A 19419-nucleotide genomic window follows, 5' to 3' on the forward strand; every position below is an offset into this window, starting at 1 on the left:
AACAGCAATACAGTGGTACCTCGGGTTGCGTACGCTTCAGGTTACATACGCTTCAGGTTACAGACTCCGCTAACCCAGAAATAGTACCTTGGGTTAAGAACTTTGCTTCAGGATGAGAACAGAAATTGTGCTCCAGAGGCATGGCAGCAGCAGGAGGCCCCATTAGTTAAAGTGGTGCTTCAGGTTAAGAACAGTTTCAGGTTAAGGACGGACCTCCGGAACGAATTAAGTACTTAACCCGAGGTACCACTGTATACCCAGCAAGGGGCAAGTGTTCAAAAAAGTGCTTGTAAAATGCAACATCTCTGCACCAGAAAGACAAATTTGAGAGACAACATATGACACTTTTTCGAACTGAGAGGCATGATATATAAAGAAGAGGCCCTGCAACAAAATGAGCAGCAACACCTTTAAATTTTTTCCCCATTTTAAAGTGATGTCTCTCAGGCACCCCACAGAGGACTCTGCTCATATCCTTGTGGATGAACTAACAAGGTCTACCCACCCCACTACGTTCAGGGAATTTGAACATTCGGCTTTCCAGAAGCACAGTGGGAAATTACCAAACATCTGCTGAATAAGATTGCATCCTACATGAATATCCACCATGAGGTGAATACAAAGATTTATGTGAATCCATTCAATAACTGGCTGATGTCCAAAGATTCTTGTTTGGCCAAGAACTGTCCACCACATGCTAACTTTTCAGCTACAAAGAGAGAAGCATTTTCTTCTGTTAAAAAGTACTGTCCTAATCCACACATTCCTAACTAATAAATAGTTTGGAGTGTAATTAGAGATTTTGCATTTCTCCATATTTTGTGATACTGTCCTTGGCTTAAAAGCCAAGCATGCCAAAAATTCATTTAAATGCATATATTTTAGGTTAAATACACTTAGAAATGGAAGACACAAGATTTACCCACCCTGGAAGAGTGGCAGATGAAGGTGATGGACTATATGGAATTGGCAGAAATGACTGGCAGAATCCGAGACCAGGGAGAAGAGTTGGTGGAAGAAGATTGGAAGAAATTTAAAGACTACTTGCAGAAATACTGTAAAATTAATGAATGTTAAAATGATGTTGGATTGAAAATAAGTGGTATTGGTAACAAGGTTAATAAGAATATGCAACAACAACAACAAACTTTATTACGGTCCAGAGACCAACAGGGGTGCAACCGGTCTGGACTTGATAACCGAGAGACTACAAATACTAAAATCAACAAAAGCGAAAGTAGGGACCTGATCCTACAAAGTACTCAAGTAGCTCTGGATATATATCCTTTTAATGGTATGCTGCCTTACTGGAAATCAATCGACAGTGTGAAGAGAAACTTTCAGCTTTTACTAAATATCCATTGCAACACTCTGATCGCGATAAACTTGCTTTGCACGGACCCCCAGCACACTAGACTCATGCTGACATTTTCTGACTCAGCTACCCCTAAAATGCTACTGAAATATAGGGCCATTTTACAGGACTATAATATTGTTTTGAGGCGTGTTTTTAAAGACACAGAACGAAAACAACTACTGCCAAACTTGTCGTATAGCCGGACCAACCCCAAGCAATCAGCACCCTCTCTGCCGAAGGGCTTTCGCCATAGGGCCATGATACATTCGGAAGGGCCGTCAAAGATGAATAAGAATATGCAAATATGGATTGATAATGGATGAAAATGCATAGTTATAATAGGTCAAGATATAGAGTTAAGATAAATGAAAGAGGGTAAGGATTTGCTGAATGGATTATGTAAATGGGAACACAAAGGAGGTCAAGGAAACAAGTAAATGAACTTAAACATATTGAAAAATTGATTTTTTATTTTTTCTTAGCTATTTGTTTTTTGAACTTTGTATTTTTTCTTTATTTTTTCTTTCTTTTCTTTTATGTTTTTTAGTATGTTAATTACTGTTTTAATTTTTTTATTCTGTAAACCTATTTTTTTTGTAAAACGCTAATAAATATCTTATAAAAAAATAAAATAATAATAATAAATACACTTAGAAATGCACACGTCGAGAAAAAATGTGTGACTGTGCTAAAATAGGTATTTAAATCAAAGATTTTTCTGGTGTATTTGTTTTAAAATGCAGATTAATGTGGAAATAGGATGCCAAATTGACACACTCTGGAAATAGACATCCATCCACCTCTATTTTCAGCAACTTCCTCTTTTGATTACAGCTGCACTAACTGCATCAGATCACCTCACACAGTTCCATCACTTTTAAAAGAGGCTTTTTCGAAACTGTGGAGAGCTACTTTAGGAGGCAGGTTCAAAGAAGGTCCTCACATAGCCCTTTGGATTACACCAAAATAATTTTACAGGTGTGGAACCTTTTTGCATCCTGCACTTTGAAACATATTCATCCTTCAAGATAACCTGAAAAGAAGGCATGATGAGGCTTATTTCTGGTGTGTCTGAACTCGACACTGTGTGGTTAAAGGCAAGCTCACCTACTCAATTAACATATATTAAAAGCGGGTATAAAATCGCTTTAAAGGATACTAAGAAAAAACACATTTCTAGTAATGTATTCCATTGATATGGTTCCATTTGAAGAATGACAGGCTTGCAGAATAGTAATAAACTGTCCTCTTTGAGCACAGCAACAAAAGGAGAAAGGGAAATAAAATATATTCCCATTAGGCCTAGCATGCCCAAGGGATGTATGTGTTGATTATGTAGCACATTAGGTGTGTCCAAAATTAATTCCCAAGCACTCATCAGAATTCATGAACCATTATTAACATGACTTTCAAGTGTAAGCTGATCAGACCATAGGATTTTTATTTAATGAGGCTAAGATTGTAACTAATTAGAGTTTAAATAGGCTGTGTAGTGGCTTCACATACCATTGCCCTAGTAGCACAAGTATTGATCTTATGGAAAACCAAGGCTTGAATTTGAATCCTTGAACTATCAGAGAGGGGACAAGAGATAAAAACAGTGATTTAGGGCTTGTCTGCATCAGCTCCATAATGCACATTAATCTCTATTTAATGTGAATTTAAAGTACATCAGTCCTACAGCATTTGCATGCAGACAGGCAGAAAGTGATGGAGGTACCCTGCTAAAAAACTTGATGTCTGAAAATTAATGGAAGAATGAAGAGTAATGTACATAATATATACAAACAAAAAATGTCTGGCAGAAAGCTCACAATGATCCACCCAGAGTGTGATTTTCGTGCTTGTTGGGTGATAATGGTTATTATTATGTTACTACATTTGTCTAGTCAGCTTGGGGGGAAATGTTGCACAAAGCCGGGTTAAGCTGCAATCCTTTGTGTCTACTTACCTATGAGTAAGCCCACTGAACTTAAAAGGATGTCCAAGTAAACATGCATTTCGAATCATAGAATTGTATAGACCAAGGGTCCTCTAGTTCAACAACCTGCAATGTAGGAATATCAGCTAAAGCAGCCATGACAGATGGCCATCCAACCTTTGTTTATAAACTTCAAATGAAGGAGGGCCCACAACCTCCTGAGGGAGTCCATCATACTGTGAAACAGCTCTTGCTGTCAGAAAGTTCTTCCTGATGTTTTGTAGGAATCTCCTCTCTTGTAACTTGAATCCATTGGTTTGAGACCTACTTTGCAAAGCAGGAGAAAATAAGCTTGTTCTGCCTTCTATACAACAGCCCTTGAGATACAGTGGCACCTCAGGTTCAGGTTACAGACTCCGCTAACCCAGAAATAGTACCTTGGGTTAAGAACTTTGATTCAGGATGAGAACAGAAATCGTGCTCTGGCGGCACGGCAGCAGCAGAAGGCCCCATTAGCTAAAGTGGTGCTTCAGGTTAAGAACAGTTTCAGGTTAAGAACGGACCTCTGGAACGAATTAAGTTCTTAACCCGAGGTAGATGGCTATTATCTCCTGTCAGTCTTCTCTTTTCCAGGCTAAATGTACCCAGCTCTTTCAACCGCTCCTCATAAGTCCTGGTTTCCAGAGCCTTGGTAATCTTGGTTGCCCTCCTCTGCACACGTTCCAACTTGTCAATATCCTTAATGAGTTACTTAAAGCGCAGGTAAACATAATTAAACTATTTTACTGTAATTATTTCTGTATAGCATTCTAAGGCTAGTTATGTTAAATAATTTAGGTTTATATTTATAAAAACAAAACTGGAAAGCAGTTAACCCTAAAACACGCCATTTAGAAAAAGAAAAACAAGTTGAGATTGACCAAACAAAACTAATCATGCCAAGTTTGTCACCATTTGAAATCATAATGAGTGTGCTGATAAGCATGCGAAAGCCAGACCATAGCTACCAACATAACTTTCTGTTTCATAGCTAAGGATGAGATCCAACATTGTGACAGTAGATGAAACATGATTTTACCTTATTCTCACCCCCAGAGCAAATCTGTGGGGGTCACAGTGGAACTACCATGGAAGAGGAAGTTCCCTTTGTGTGAGTGGGAAGCCCACAAGAGGGACACCACAACTAAATATCACCCTAAATTAATAAAAAGGAATAGATAATGAGATGAAATAATATACATTTCCTCAGTACTTAAAATGTAAATTGATGCTTGTAAGAGGAAACTTGTAATTCTGGAATATAATAAACATTTTCTGTTAACTCTTCCTGAAATCTGGAAAGTGTCACAGCTCTGCATATTTGAGGACGGATTAGATCTCTAATTAGGCACATTCAAAATTTAATTTACTATTGAAAGCCAGTATTGTCATTTTTTAAGGAAAGGACAAAAATGCGTCATCTGGTTCAAGTTTATGATGTCACCACTCACTAGCAATTCCACACATAGAAAAACATCCTTAAGTAGATATTTTAAATTGAATGCATGCTTGCTCTATTTATGGTGCCAGAATTTTCAAGGGTTGATATTTTTCTGGTTAGCCAAAATGAAGAAAAATTGAAGGCTGCATGCTAAGCTTCAACTGATGAAAACAGAAAATTATTTATGTAAGCTTTTGAATGTGGGGCTTGATTCTCAAAATGCATACATAGTACTTAAAGACATAATGCAACATCTTTCATCCAACTAAAACCAACTTGCAAAATGCATCCGTTTACATACATAATACCAAAAGCAATCATTCATTATAAAGATGCTTGTTGTTTGTTTAAAGATGGTAACTCTTTTCTCTTCTGAAAACAAAAACAAAAACCAAAAGCCACCTTAGTTTGATGCCAACCAGATGGACCACACATTGATAGATAGATATTAGTGGTAAAGAATGGACTATTCTAGCTCTCTCAGAATTCATATTTCATCTGCTGGAATTTCCCCAAACCCACAATGCCCTGCAACCATCTTGTTAATGCTGATGCAGTTGTAGGCTGACTGTAGAGGAAACATTCCACTCAATTTAGATCTGGTCAGGAAATCTTTGAGGGAACTTGGGTCTGTAAACACGATGAAGCAATAGATTTGCAGGAAACTATCCATGCGTGGGTTTATTTTCAAAGAAAGTTTGCACATCTTGCAACCCAATCTGAAGGGTGTGTGCTTGAAAGTAGGTCACACTAACTCTCAAATATTTGGGCTTAGCCATAGGAACATAGGAAACTGCCTTAGAATCATGGAATCTTGCAAGTCTGCAGTTGGAAGAGACCCTGAGGATTATTCTAGTCCAATCCACTGCGATGCAGGAATCTGGAGCTGTCCCATACAGGATCAAACCTGCAACCTTGGCGTTATCAGCACTATGCCCTAACCAACTGAGCTATGCAGTTCTGCCTTATACCAAGTCAGACCAAGTAGGTCTATCTCGCAAAGTATTAGCTACACAGATTGGCAGCAGCTCTCCAATTAAGACAGCAGCCTTCCCCAGTATAACCTGATGATGTTGGGTGCTGAACATAGGGCATTCTGTAGGCAGAGCTATGAAAGAGCTATGGTCCTTTCCCATAGAATGAAATTCAGTTCATTCCTGCTTTATTTGGACACACAGAACAATTGGGGTCAGATTCAGTGGGAGCTAGCACAATGGGGATTTCCCCCTCCTCCACCCAGTGCCCTTTGTGTCCCCCAACCCCCAAATAAGGAGAACCCTAAGAACAGCACAACAGCAGGAAAAGAGGGGAGATAGTTCTGTCTGTCTGCTTGAACAGACAGAACAATCCTATTAATGCAATATTGAATTCCACACTATATTTTCAGGTACCTCTTTATACGAACCTAACGGTTAGACAGAGGTGAGTGTGGGAGATGCTGGGCATGTCTTTTGATAGCAGTGTCTTGATATGATCCAAGGCACAGTTAATACGTTTCCTGGTTGAGTTCCTTTTTTTTGTAATCAATTTTTATTGAAAGTTTAAACATGAAATACAATAACAGCCAAACTAATCTAAGAGAGAAAGGGAAGAAACCAAAGAAGAAGAGAAGAAGAGAAGAGAGGAAAGAAGAAGGGGGGGGGGAGAAGATCATAATGACCACTGCCCACATCAAATGGGAGGTGCCTTTTGCGTGGTCGCGCGCAGCCCCCCAGATCCCAGTGTGACTCCTGGTAGTTCAGGCTGGCTTCATCCTCCCCAGATTGGATACCTGGAGGTCTCCGCCTACCTCAGCCAATCGCCCAATCCCGCCTGGGGAGGCGTTGCCAGAGGATTGGCCAGGTAAGGGGAGGGACCATCCTACCCACACAAAAGAAGGTGAATCTTACCTGCAAAGCAGCAATCAGCTCCACAGCTTCTCCCACCCTCCCCTCCCTCAGTTAAGTCTTCTTTTGCAGTTTAACCTCTTCTCCACAGGTACACAGGCAATGCTACGTCATGGTCACTGTTGAAGGGCCGGAAAGGAATTTTCCTGCATTGGCAGGTTTTGCCTTTCCTGTAGCAAAACGTCACAACTTTGGCAGTTTCAGGCCTTGGGCAGAATCCTTTAGTCTATCTTCCTAAATGAGGGGGCATTAAGCAGTGACCCACGCCCCCTTGCGGCAGTGATACCAGGGTTCCCTGTTAAAGGGGTCTTGAGGGGAGGCATTGGCCATACGCCGAGAGGTTGTCATTGCTCTCCCCTCCAACAGCGCAAAACGGGGGGCGGGCTCTCTGCTTGAATGTATGTTCTCCAGAGCCAACCCAATCCCCACACATTCTGGATAACCCTGAAGTCTCCCAGATCCCGGGCTGGGGACTGGGAAGGATAAACGCCCAATGCCTGAGCCAAGGTCTCCCTACATCTGAAACTTAATAAAGTTGTGGCCAATTTTAATCCCATAGCACGTTGTCTTGAGTCATTATTCTGCTTGGGGGTTGCCTGGGGTTGGGGGGACTCCACCTGTCCACGCAATACCAAATGCTTTATCACAATTATACCATACCCCTTATTCCACACACAGAAGAGTGAACCCTCCCAGATCTCTCCTGTGAGCTTCTCTTTCTTTCTTCAGCCTCCCACCCTGAGGGATGCTCTCTACCCCTTTTATTTCACAATCCTTGTCAAAGCAATATAGAAGTTTGCACCAATTTGTCCATAAAATGCCCTTTCCCATTAAATAAATATGGAATTCACATTAAGAACATTCCATTGTAGTCCAGTGATGGAATTTGCACAAACGCTTCCCAAAGCACCATTGCATTCACAGTTTGGAAAAATTAAGTGTGCTGTCAAGAAAAAAATAAATGTATCATATCGTTCCCGTTGGCTGCAATCCAAACCACAGTTATGCAGTTTTAAATCCCATTGATTTCATTGAGACTTCAGCAGAGGTATCTAGTGGACTGGATCACAGCCATTGTGATCTATCATAGTTATTCAAGTAACTGTATCCTGTGATGACCTATGGTTTTCTCTCCCCTTCTTGTTTTCTATGATATGGAAATCAGATCCATCTAGAGAAACGTCAATTATTATTATTATTTTTTAAAAAATCCTCACTGTACCAAGGCAGTGCTGTCTGTATAATATTCCATATCTGCAGTAGATTCCTGGGTGTTAGGGCTTAATCAGTGTTTTACCTTTTAAATGGGACGCGGTGGCTCTGTGGGTTAAACCACAGAGCCTAGGGCTTGCCAGTGAAAAGGTGGCGGTTCGAATCCCCGCAACGGGGTGAGCTCCTGTTGTTCGGTCCCTGCTCCTGCCCACCTAGCAGTTCGAAAGCACGTCAAAGTGGAAGTAGATAAATAGGTACCACTCTGACGGGAAGGTAAACAGTGTTTCCGTGCTCTGCTCTGGTTCGCCAGAAGCTGCTTTGTCATGCTGGCCACATGACCTGGAAGATGTCTGCGGACAAATACCGGCTCCCTCGGCCTATAGAGTGAGATAAGTGCGCAACCCCAGAGTCATCCGCAACTGAACCTAATGGTCAGGGGTTCCTTTACTTTTTTAACAGGCATTGGATTTAACAGTGCAAAAAGGCAGGCCAAGCTTCTTTTCCTGTCCAGGACATCACCAGGGGGCAGGGAGTAGTTAAGGTCTTGTTTTCTGCAAGTGCTGCTGGGAAGCAGAAGAAGGCAGCGGGCAGAACTCCATGGGGAGACTGAGCGGAAGCAGCCATGTTGGCTGGCTGGAGCAGGCTGTCACAAAGATACAAGGAGCTGGTGCTTAGGATGCCTCTAGATCCAATAGATCCAATAGATTGTAAATGCTGTGAACCCCCTCTCCATCAAAACACAGGTTGTAAATATGTGTAAAATAAACCAACTTTCTTAAATTTATTAGTCTATGCTGTACCTCATTTCCCCCAAGGAAACACGAATCCTGGTTAAGTGCCAAACCCCCTGGAATTTTGCTACCGCTCGGCAGAGATTGGTTGAATGGCCATCTGTCATGTATGAGTTAGCTGAGATTCCTGCATTGCAGGAGGTTGGAGTAGTTGGAAATTGGGGTCTCTTCCAACTCTACAATTCTATTATTCCTTCCAAGCAAGCAGGAGACTCAAAATCTTGATCCATGATCCAAATCTTCTGGAACTCAAATGTGCAGAGTCAGTTTCTCATGAGCCATCCTCTCTTTCAAATCAGAACCAGTGAAGGCGGTGAAGGTCCTGTGTGAGTGCCTGGAGGCGGTTGGAGGATGGATGGCGGCTAATGGATTAAGGTTGAATCCTGACAAGACAGAAGTACAGTTTGTGGGGGACATGGGGCGGGCTGGTGTGGAGGACTCCCTGGTCCTGAATGGGGTAACTGTGCCCCTGAAGGACCAGGTGCGCAGCCTGGGAGTCATTCTGGACTCACAGCTGTCCATGGAGGCGCAGGTCAATTTTGTATCCAGGGTAGCTGTCTACCAACTCCACCTGGTACGCAGGCTGAGACCCTACCCGCCTGCGGACTGTCTCACCAAAGTGGTACATGCGCTAGTTATCTCCCGCTTGAACTACTGCAATGCGCTCTACATGAGGCTACCTTTGAAGGTGACCCGGAAACTACAACTAATCCAGAATGTGGCAGCTGGGGGAGGCCGCTGAAACCACATAACACCGGTCTTGAAAGTTCTGCATTGGCTCCCAGTATGTTTCCGAGCACAATTCAAAGTGTTGGTGCTGACCTTTAAAGCCCTAAATGGCCTTGGCCCAGTATACCTGAAGGAGCGTCTCCACCCACATCGTTCTGCCCGGACGCTGAGTTCCAGGACCGAGGGCCTTCTGGTGGTTCCCTCATTGCGAGAAGCAAAGCTACAGGGAACCAGGCAGAGGGCTTTCTTGGTAGTGGCGCCCGTCCTGTGGAACAGCCTCCCATCAGATGTCAAAGAGATAAACAACTACCTTACATTTAGAAGACATCCGAAGGCAGCCCTGTTCAGGGAAGTTTTTAATGTGTGACATTTTAATGTATTTTTAAGCTTTGTTGGAAGCTGCCCAGAGTGGCTGGGGAAACCCACCCAGATGGGTGGGGTACAAATAAAAAATTATTATTATTATTATTATTATTATTATTATTATTATTATTACCCTGTTCTTTTAAGTGTCAGGGTATATCCGCCCTGCCTCTGCAAACATATAGTGATGCTGAAGATGCTGAAGTGATGCTCCTGTATTCAGAGAGAGCTATGTATATACATCTAAGCTCCCATGTGGACATTTTAATTGATGGATCAAGGTCTATGTATAAAGAAATGCAAGCCTCAATATGCATTTCAACACACTGCAGAAGCTAAGAATGCATTTTGTCCTTCTAAAGTGAGTCCAGTGTTCCAAATATTACACCAGACTAAGTTTAACATGCTTTTGAAGTCATCAAGCTAACTTCTAATAGGCATGTTTGGTAACTGGAATTGCATAAATTCAATAAAGCTTTGAGCAACTTTTATCCAAATGTACTAATTCCCCAAAGTACCATAGCAAGGAGTTATCGATTTGTCTTGTAGACTGATGAAAGTTATTACTACAGCTTTGGCAGCTTGAGAAAACCTTACTGGCTAGTTTAATTAAAGCCAGAGCAGAATTTAAAGGTGAAGAAAGCATGAAGACAGCAAAAAATATTAGCTTGATACAAAAAATAATCAATCAGCATTCTTGGCATCAGGTCCGTAAGTTGATGCCGTTCTACTTTTATCACTTCTACTGCTGATCAGTAAACATGTGGATTTGGGGGTAAAGAATAATAAATTCTGGCATGGGGAGGAAATACAGATATCTTTCCTACGAGAATTATAATTTGCAAACATGGGACACTAATTTATATGACTTCATGTGTGAAATGCTTGTTGGAAAGAACTTTGCATATTCAGACCCTCCAAGTGTCTCTATTTTCCAGGGACAGCCCCAGACAGAAGCAGTCCCAGTTTCTGATTTGGTCCTGGAATGTCCTGCTTTTCCCCTTCACTGAAGAAATTTTGGAGCATATGGAGTTATGTGACCCCTGAGCCAAGGAGAAAAGTAACTATACAACCTTTAGAAAACATCTGAAGGCATCCCTGTATAGGGAAGGGTGGTTGGGTCAACCCAGTCAGATGCGTGGGGTAAAATAAAATAATATTATTAATATTATTAATATTAATATTGAATAGGCCATCATTATTTTCATCTGAGAAATGTTGGAGGGCATACATATTGTGCACAGGATTTGATCAAGCCCCTAGCCAAATCAGAAATATTTGGAACTTGGTTATTAGACAAGCTGGGTACAGAGAGTCACAGACTACAACAGGTCAGGTTGAATTGCCCACAGTGATCCATGGCTGTCAGAGGGTGGGGCATCAGGCAGGAAGGAGAGACTGACATTTGGGTGGGAAAGCCCCACAGAAAGGCCAAGACTTTCCCTAAATGCCAGCTATGTCTTCTGGGAGAAGGTAGGAGCTTGCTGCCTGATTCTGATGAAAATAAGTACGTCCTAAGGAAAAGCAGGACATTCAAGGATCAAGTCAGAAAGTGGGGTGGCTTCTGTAAATCTGTGACTGTCCTTGGAAAATAGGGACACTTGGAGGGTCTGCAACCACCTGAGAGTGAATGCTCTCAGAGAGCTATGAGAAGTGCCCAAGGGAAAAAAATTGATGTGACTTGAGAGGTTCATATAAAACTTTCGAGGATTCTATAAAACTTTCTATCTGCTTTCCTAGCAGAATATAATGACTATCTCCCACACAGTGTCCTAAAGTGGGGGGAGAGAAATGTGGAAAACAATAACAAAAACAACTATGCAACTTTGATTTGTGGAAAACATCACATTGCTGCCAAAGGGAGTACAGGACTAAAGGGAGTTTTTCAACCTGTGTTCAAAATCCACTCCTTTATTTCTGAAGAGCATCCTGTGCCGTTCCAAAGTTTGAATCTCACTATTTACTTCCTCTTCCATCATTACTTTTGAATGATTTTTTTATTATTATTATCCTCTGCGCTGCAGCCTAAGAGGACATGACTCCCACTCGTGTCTCGTCTTTGGCTTGACAAATATGGACATAGAAAGCATCAAACAGACTTAAAATAAAAAAGGTCTGGGCGCTGCAGTAGTTGGTGTGTTCAGGTCAATCAGATGAAAGGAGAAGAATTATTATTTGACCAATAACAAGATGGTAGATCAATGGAAACTTTTGAATATGTTCAAAAGATATGGATTGGGTGCTCACAAGTAAGGGGAGGCAAAAATAACAGACTATACGGCTGGGAGTTTTAATCATACTGATGGTCAAGTCGTTTATAACACATATTCATCAACTTTTCACCTAAAAAGACAATGTAGAAATTAAAAACACACACACACACACACACACACATATTTAACAATAGCCAAGCCCACACAGCCCCAGGGGTCTTTAAAGAATCAAAAGCAGCTTTTCTGGGCAAATAGTATACAGTAAGCCCACAACTTGCAGGCATTTAGCTTTACTTGTGTGGCAAAAGAGGGCAGAAAGAGGATTGGGGGGGGGGGCGGTTCTGGGAAAAATGACTTTGGCAATCGTCCATATCTTGGCAGATAGGGAGGAGTGAGACCACCTGCTTCAGAAACCTATCACTTCCAGGAACTTCATTACGCTCTTGTTGGTGTCCTGTATTTCCCAAGGAAGCCTACCCCACGGTTTGAGAATGGCCACTGCAGCAACAGCCAAAGAACTATCCAAGTGTGTGTGCGCATGTGTTTTGTCCCAGAAAATTTCATACTTTTGTCAAAGGAATAGCCATCCAACCATATAATAGCTCTCCTGTTGGCAGAGTAGCTAAATTGCAGCTAGGAAGCCCAATCATGTGCAATAATGACATTTTCTTGAAATTTAAACAAAGTCAAAACACTTGTTAAAGCGTGTTCTCACTAGCAGAGAGCACGTGTTGCGGTTGGGGAGCAGGCCACCATCATGATTAGGCAAAATTTGGAGAACCAAGCTGGTAGGGGGTTAAATTGGGTTGCTGGGGATTTTTTGGTGTTGCTAATTTAGAGGAGGAGTCAGAGTCTATAAATTGAGGAGTAGGACTAGGGGACGTCCTCTTGGCCGTTTTGCATCGGATCAAGGAGCTGTTTGGTGTCTGAGACGGTTGTATTTTCATTCTATTTGCTTCCCATTGCCCCCCCCCCTCAATTTTCTACCGGATTTCATTGTTCCTTCCATTAATTTAATTTTTGGGTTTTAATTGCTTAAGTTTATGGTGTGGGTTTGTTGCTTTAGGAAGGGGGGGTGCCCCCTCCCTAGTTCGGGAGGCTTCTCCCTTTTGTGCCGTCCCAGGCCGCCTCTACGGCTGCGGAGTGCGGCCGGGCCTCTCACACCCCCCACATCGCTGTTGCGTCCTGCCGGGAGTCTCCGCACCCACCCGGGGGTCGCTCCGTGGCTCCGCGGCCTCGGAGCGCGGCCGGCTTCCACCCTCCCCCTCCCACATTCCCTCCCTCGTCTCCCTGCTAAGGGGGCTTTAACCGCTCGGAGGATCGCCCCGCGGCTCTGAGCCGCGGAGCGCTCCTAGTCCCCTTTCCTTTCCCCGTCCCTCTCCTTAATTTGGCTTACCTGGACCCCTTGCGAGCCGGTTCCCGGGTGGTTGCGGCTTCTGGCGCGTCCCCGTCGCTCCGGCGGGCTGGGAAAAAAAATAAATAAATAATTGTCGGGGGTTATCGGCGGTACCGCGCGGCGCGGTCAGCGCCTGTTATAGGAAGCCTTGTCATCTTAGGAGTAACAGGCGCTGCTTGGGGGGTGGCTTGAGGCCCTCTGGGCTTCCTGGGGCCTCGGAGCGGCCTGTGCCTCGTTGGAGGAGCTTTGCTGCTGCAGGGCCCTCCATTGCCAAGCTGTTCGGCGAGGCTAGGGAGCGTGCGTCGTCAATTGGGCCTGCTCCCCCTTGTGGCCAGTTGCAGTAATTGCAGCCGGCCTACGCCGGAGCTCCCCTAGTGGCCTTGCCGGTATTGCAGCCGGCCTACTCTTGAGCTCCCCTGGTGGCTTAGTTGGTATTGCAGCCTCCTCTCCTTTAGTGGACAGGCTGTCATAGCGCCACCTGCTGGTGGATCTGATCATTGCACCATTGCAATTGTTTTCTGTGGAATTTTGAATTTTCTTATAGGTTTCTCCTTTTGAATTGATTGAATAACCCTTTTTTGTTTGTTTGAGTCCTTAATTGAGCTGTCTACTCCCCTATCCTTGCAGGCTGGTTCAGAAGGCGCGGAATAATTTCTAAATTAAGGAATTTTAATTAAAATTGATTAATTTCGTGTCTGGTTCTACCGAAGTTAATTGACTCAAGTGTTCTTGAGTTCTTGGTTTCAAGTGCTATAGGTTCAGGCCTGTTTACTTGTTAACAGTTTGGAATTTTTTCTACTTTTATTTCCTATTGCCTAGCAGGTATGGCTCCAAAGAGGGACTCAGCCCGCCCTGGCCCATCTTCCACTGCAAAACGGCCTATTAGAGGCCCATCGCAGGCGTTACGCTCACCTGTGACAAGACAGCCAGAGGGACGAGTGCAGTCCTTGGTGTCCAGCATGGCCGGCGATCCTGCGGCCTTATCGCGCTTCGCGGCTAATCTGGATGGCTTTCTACAGCAGTGTTCCAGTCAGCCGTCCACGTCGACAACGCCGCCTCAGCCTGTGGGAACATCATCACCGGTCTTGTCGTCATCTGAGGAGGATGAAAGTGGGGGATTGTTGCCTGTGGTGGGGGGAAGTGACCCCCAGCTAACGCAAACCCGATACATACCTGCTACTCGTGGCCGGGCACGGAGGTCCCATCCTTCCCGGAGACCTTCGGGGAGGGGTGCCCATTCGGCCCCTTCGTCCCGCCATGGTAGGTTAGTGCTGCCTACCGTTGAGGCAGCATCTGTTCCTGGTCCCTCACGGGTGGTTTCTTCTCCATCGGCCCCAGGTCTCTCTCGGCCGGATCAGGAATCGGAATCTTCCATTGAGGACAGCTTGCCGGTTCCGGCCAGGAAGTCTTCGGGCGGGAAACGTCGCCGCAGGAGGTCTTCCCGGAAGCATGCAAAGCGAAGGAGGGATGACTCCTCTACTTCCTATACCGGTACGTCATCGTCTAGTTCTGACGAGGAGTCAGGTAACTCACTGGAACTTTACTGGGGCTTTGGCGAATCCGCATCGGGGCTCCCTAAGTGGGCTTGGGAGCGCCGGTCCAACACACATCGGGCTAGGTATGGTATCGTTCAGGAATGTTTGGATGGCGTTTTGGTACCAGACGTTAAAGTATCTACCAACTCTGCCAGAGATGTTATTCCTGGTTTGCACCTGTCATCGAAGGTGCGCTCTAGGATTTTGGATGGTCGATATGTAGACATGTTTAAGTTGGCCCCGCCCTCGGAGGACCAAGAGAAGGGTAGTTCTTCCAAAAAGCGCCAGGGGGTTCCCAATGCAGATCGTTCGTTCGAACTTTGGCTTGATTGTTTCCAGGTCTTTGCTGGTGTGGTAATGGCTGCTTATCCCCGGAGATCTCTTCATTTAATGGTTTATTTGTCTATCGTTCGCTCCGCATTCACCAGGGCGGGTGAAAAAGCCGCGATAAAATATGATGAGGCTTTCCGGCGCCGCGCAGCAAGAATTCCATCTGCTCGCTGGGATCGGAAAGATCTTGATGTATGGACCACCCACGTGGCCCCCCTTATTGACAAAAAGGCTCCTGAGCAGCAGAAGCCTAAGACAGGGGTTTTAAAAACTGGCCGCCGCCTGTTTTGCTGGGACTTCAACAAAGGGTCTTGTAATCGACAGGGGTGCAAATTCGTCCACGCCTGCGAAAGATGCAATGGCTCGCATCCCACTTCCTCTTGTTTTGCAGGTCGCCGGCCCTTTCGTGGGGGAAAAGGGGGTTCTCAGCAACCCCCAAAGCCCGCTCTTCCCGCAATCACCGCGGGAACCGCAAAATAGTTCGTTGACCTCTCTAGCTTTTACACCTATTCGTTTGGGGATTTTGTTAACTTGGTTGCAGTCATACCCCAATAGGGAGGCTGCAGATTATTTGGGTAATGGTTTTTCTCAAGGTTTTCGGATTCCGGTAGTTGAGTCACCTGTGGCAAGGAATCCGGCTAATCAAAAGTCAGTTCGCGAACTACCTCAGGTTGCTCGCAAAAAGATTGCAAAGGAGGTGGCCATGCGTCGTATGGCCGGTCCTTTTGTCGCCCCTCCTTTTCAAAATTTGCATGTATCCCCGTTGGGTATTGTGCCTAAGAAGGCGCCGGGGGAATTTCGTTTAATTCATAATTTGTCACACCCCATGGGTACGTCAGTTAATGACGTCATACCTCCTGAACTCTGCTCAGTGAAGTACGCATCTCTTGATCAGGCAATCAAGTTGATTCGGAGCTTTGGCCATTCCGCATTATTGGCAAAATGCGATATCGAGTCAGCCTTTCGCCTTTTGCCAATTCATCCGGAAGATTTTTGGTTGCTGGGTTTTCAGTTCGAGGGCAACTATTATTTTGATAAAGCAATGCCGATGGGATGTTCGGTTGCTTGTGCCGCTTTTGAATCCTTCAGTACCTTTTTGGAATGGGCTCTCAAATCAAAAACCGGCCTGAGCGGTGTCACTCATTATTTGGATGATTTTTTATTGGCCTCGGCCTCTGATACTGGCGATTGCTCGGTGCTCTTGCAAGCGTTTGCCGATCTTACACAGGAATTGGGGGTGCCCCTAGCCGCGGACAAGACTGAGGGTCCTTCGACTCGGCTTACTTATCTGGGTATCCTTTTGGATACTGTTGCTCAAACTTCTAGCTTGCCAAGCGACAAACTAGCAAATTTGAGGAGGGTCATAGAGGAGCTACTCCCGTTGAGGAAGGTGTCTCTTCGGCAGCTTCAATCGCTGTTGGGACACTTGAATTTTGCTTGTAGAGTGGTGGCGCCGGGGCGCCCCTTCTGCTCTCGCCTGGCCCGCCTTACCTCAGGGTTGAGAGCCCCGCATCATCGTGTGCGCCTCTCTAGTCAGGTAAAGGGGGACCTTTCCATTTGGTTGGAATTCCTCGAGGAATTCAATGGGGTGTCACTTTGGCAAGACACTCTGAACTTGCAGAATGACTTTCAAGTGCAGTCTGATGCTGCCGGTTCCCTTGGCTTTGGACTCTATTGGAAGGGACGTTGGTGTGCAGAACGTTGGCCTAAGACCTGGCAAGGGGGAGAGATTACGCGGGACCTAACTTTTCTCGAGTTTTTTCCCATTGCAGTGGCAGTGCATTTGTGGGTCGAGGAGTTCAGGAACCGTCATGTCTGCTTCTGGACCGATAATCAGGCGGTGGTGTCAGTGTTGGCCAAGCTGTCGTCACGCTCCCCCCGGGTGTCGGCCCTTTTGCGGGTTTTTGTGTTGCATTGCTTACGTAATAATATAGTTTTTTCAGCACGTTTTGTCCCCGGGGTGTCTAACGAAATTGCTGATGCTCTGTCCCGTTTTCAGATGGAGCGGTTCAGACTCCTGGTTCCAGAGGCTCGGATACGTCCGGAATGTTTCCCGGAACATCTCTGGAGCCTTGGCAGCAATTAGTTTTACAGGGAGTAGCGGCTTCGGTCTCCCCTTCTACCTTACGTTCATACACAAAAGTGTGGGGTGATTTTGTGACGTTCATGCAGCAATCTGCCTGCGACTTAAAACGGGCTTCGCCCACGTCTTCGCAGGTGTTGAGCTATTTAGCACATTTATTTCAGCTGGGCAGGGCAGCTAAGACGATTAGGATACATGCTGCTGCTATAGCATTTTTCTGCAAGGTATTCTTTGATAAGGATCCTTGTGCGAAGTTCATAGTCCGCAAAGCTTTGGAAGGATGGAGTAGACTTTGTCCTTCCCGCCCAGCAAGTCGGCTACCCATATCTTTTGATATGTTGTGCGTAATGCGCAAAAAGCTGCGGGTGGTATGCTGGTCCGGTTATGAGGCTCGCCTCTTTTCAGCCGCCTTTTCGATCGCCTTTTTCGGTGCCCTAAGAGTAGGCGAAATTGTGGTTGAGGTTCATAGGGATGGCCGTACACGGGGCCTTTTGTTGCAGGACGTGCGGCTGTCTCCTGTGGAACTTCAAATCACAATAAGGCACTCGAAGACGGATCAGAGGGGCAGGGGTGCACTCATTCGTCTCCCGGCTACTGGGGAAGCGGGCCCTTGCCCTGTGAAGGATGTCAGGAGGTACCTGTCCATCCGCACCCCTGGGGATGGTCCACTACTTAGGCATGAGGATGGTTCGCCCCTTTCGAGGCAGCAGTTTGCGAAAATAATGCGGAAAGCAATCGTGGCGGGTGGCGGCATGGCGAATGATTTTGCCCCACACTCGTTCAGGATAGGGGCTGCCACTACGGCAGCACATTGGGGCTTGTCAGCAGCCAGGATAAAGGAGTTGGGTCGATGGAAGTCGGGAGTGTTCAAGAATTATATCCGTTAGACGAGGACCTCACATTATTTTTGTTTATTTATTAGGTTTGGCGCCTGTCCGCATATGGATGGTGGGGCACAGCATCGTCCATTGGGCTGGTGTCGCCGCGCGGCAGTCGCGAATGGGTCCCGGTCTCGGCCTTCCGCATCATGTTCGGGTATCCTGGCTGTCCAGAAGGGGAATGCGTTGGTCGGAGCTCCTGCCTCGGATTCGGAGGCAGTTGCTATGGGAAGAACCCCCGTCGGCCATTGTGGTACATCTGGGCGAGAACGACTTGGTTTCTTTGAACTGTCGTTCACTGCGTGCTGCCATTTTATTGGACTTGGAGACGCTGCGATCTATGATGCCGGCAGCAAAAATTTTTTGGTCAAGGCTACTTCAACGGCGCTCTTGGAGGGGCAGTCATTGCCCGGCCGCCATTGAGAGAGCCAGGAGTCGCATCAATACTGCAGTCACAAAAAAGGTCTTGGAGTTGGGCGGGGATGTGATTTTTCATACTGAAATTTCTTCCCAGAGGCCATCCCTATTTCGAGATGATGGCGTGCACCTTTCGGCTTCGGGTAATGAGGCCTGGATAGGTGCGGTGGTGGTCAAGCTGAGGTCTTGGCTGGGGTTGTGAGTGGTTTGGCGGTGAGCCGTGGGCTCTATGGCGGTTAGGCATTGGTTAAATTGGTGCTTGGAGGGGTAAGGTGCCTATCCCTCCAAATGATGCGAATGGGAATTCCGTTAAAGGAATCCAGGGGCTTGCCATTCTTTCGTCCTTGTCCGTGGTGCCGGGCTTGGGCCGTGCAAGCCCCACCGGAACATGAGGGTGAGAGGTGTTGGACTGAATTCCCAGCCTCATTTCTCCCCAACAATTGTTTCCCACGCTGGCTTCCGGTGGTGCCCGGAAGTTTCAGCTCTGTCCTCGGGGGCAAGGACAGATAGTCATAACCAATGCCTAAGCAACCACTCACATTTGCTGTATTTTAATAAAGTTGTGGCCAAAATTTTGCCAAAAACCTAAAACAAAAATGAACGTGTGCTGTGTGAATTTTTGGGGGGTGGCACTGCGGAACTCAACACGCAAAAAGCTTTCACTTGCAGAACATATAGCTAAAGAAGACTATATGAATAGTATTTACATTCACAAGCTTCTCCAAACATGGGCTTAGTTTTTCTAAATTGGAGGTTCCAGCTTCTTCCTTGAACACTCAAACAAACTGTCTTTCCTTCTCAGCCTTCTGTACTTTAGGCCACGAGTTC

At 45.5% G+C, this 19419-nt stretch overlaps 1 protein-coding gene and 1 pseudogene across 1 annotated transcript; both read left to right on the forward strand.

The window, feature by feature from the left end:
- Positions 1-14099: 14099 nt before the first annotated feature.
- Positions 14100-19184, forward strand: LOC144329201 (uncharacterized). The gene has a single exon (XM_077936114.1). It carries the CDS (start codon positions 15572-15574, stop codon positions 17297-17299), a length of 1728 nt encoding a protein of 575 aa, XP_077792240.1. The 5' UTR covers positions 14100-15571; the 3' UTR covers positions 17300-19184.
- LOC144329170 (CCAAT/enhancer-binding protein alpha-like) overlaps positions 18296-19419 on the forward strand; it is a 181402-nt pseudogene continuing 180278 nt past the window's right edge.

Source organism: Podarcis muralis, chromosome 11 (genome assembly GCF_964188315.1).
Source record: "Podarcis muralis chromosome 11, rPodMur119.hap1.1, whole genome shotgun sequence".
Lineage (NCBI taxonomy): Eukaryota > Metazoa > Chordata > Lepidosauria > Squamata > Lacertidae > Podarcis > Podarcis muralis.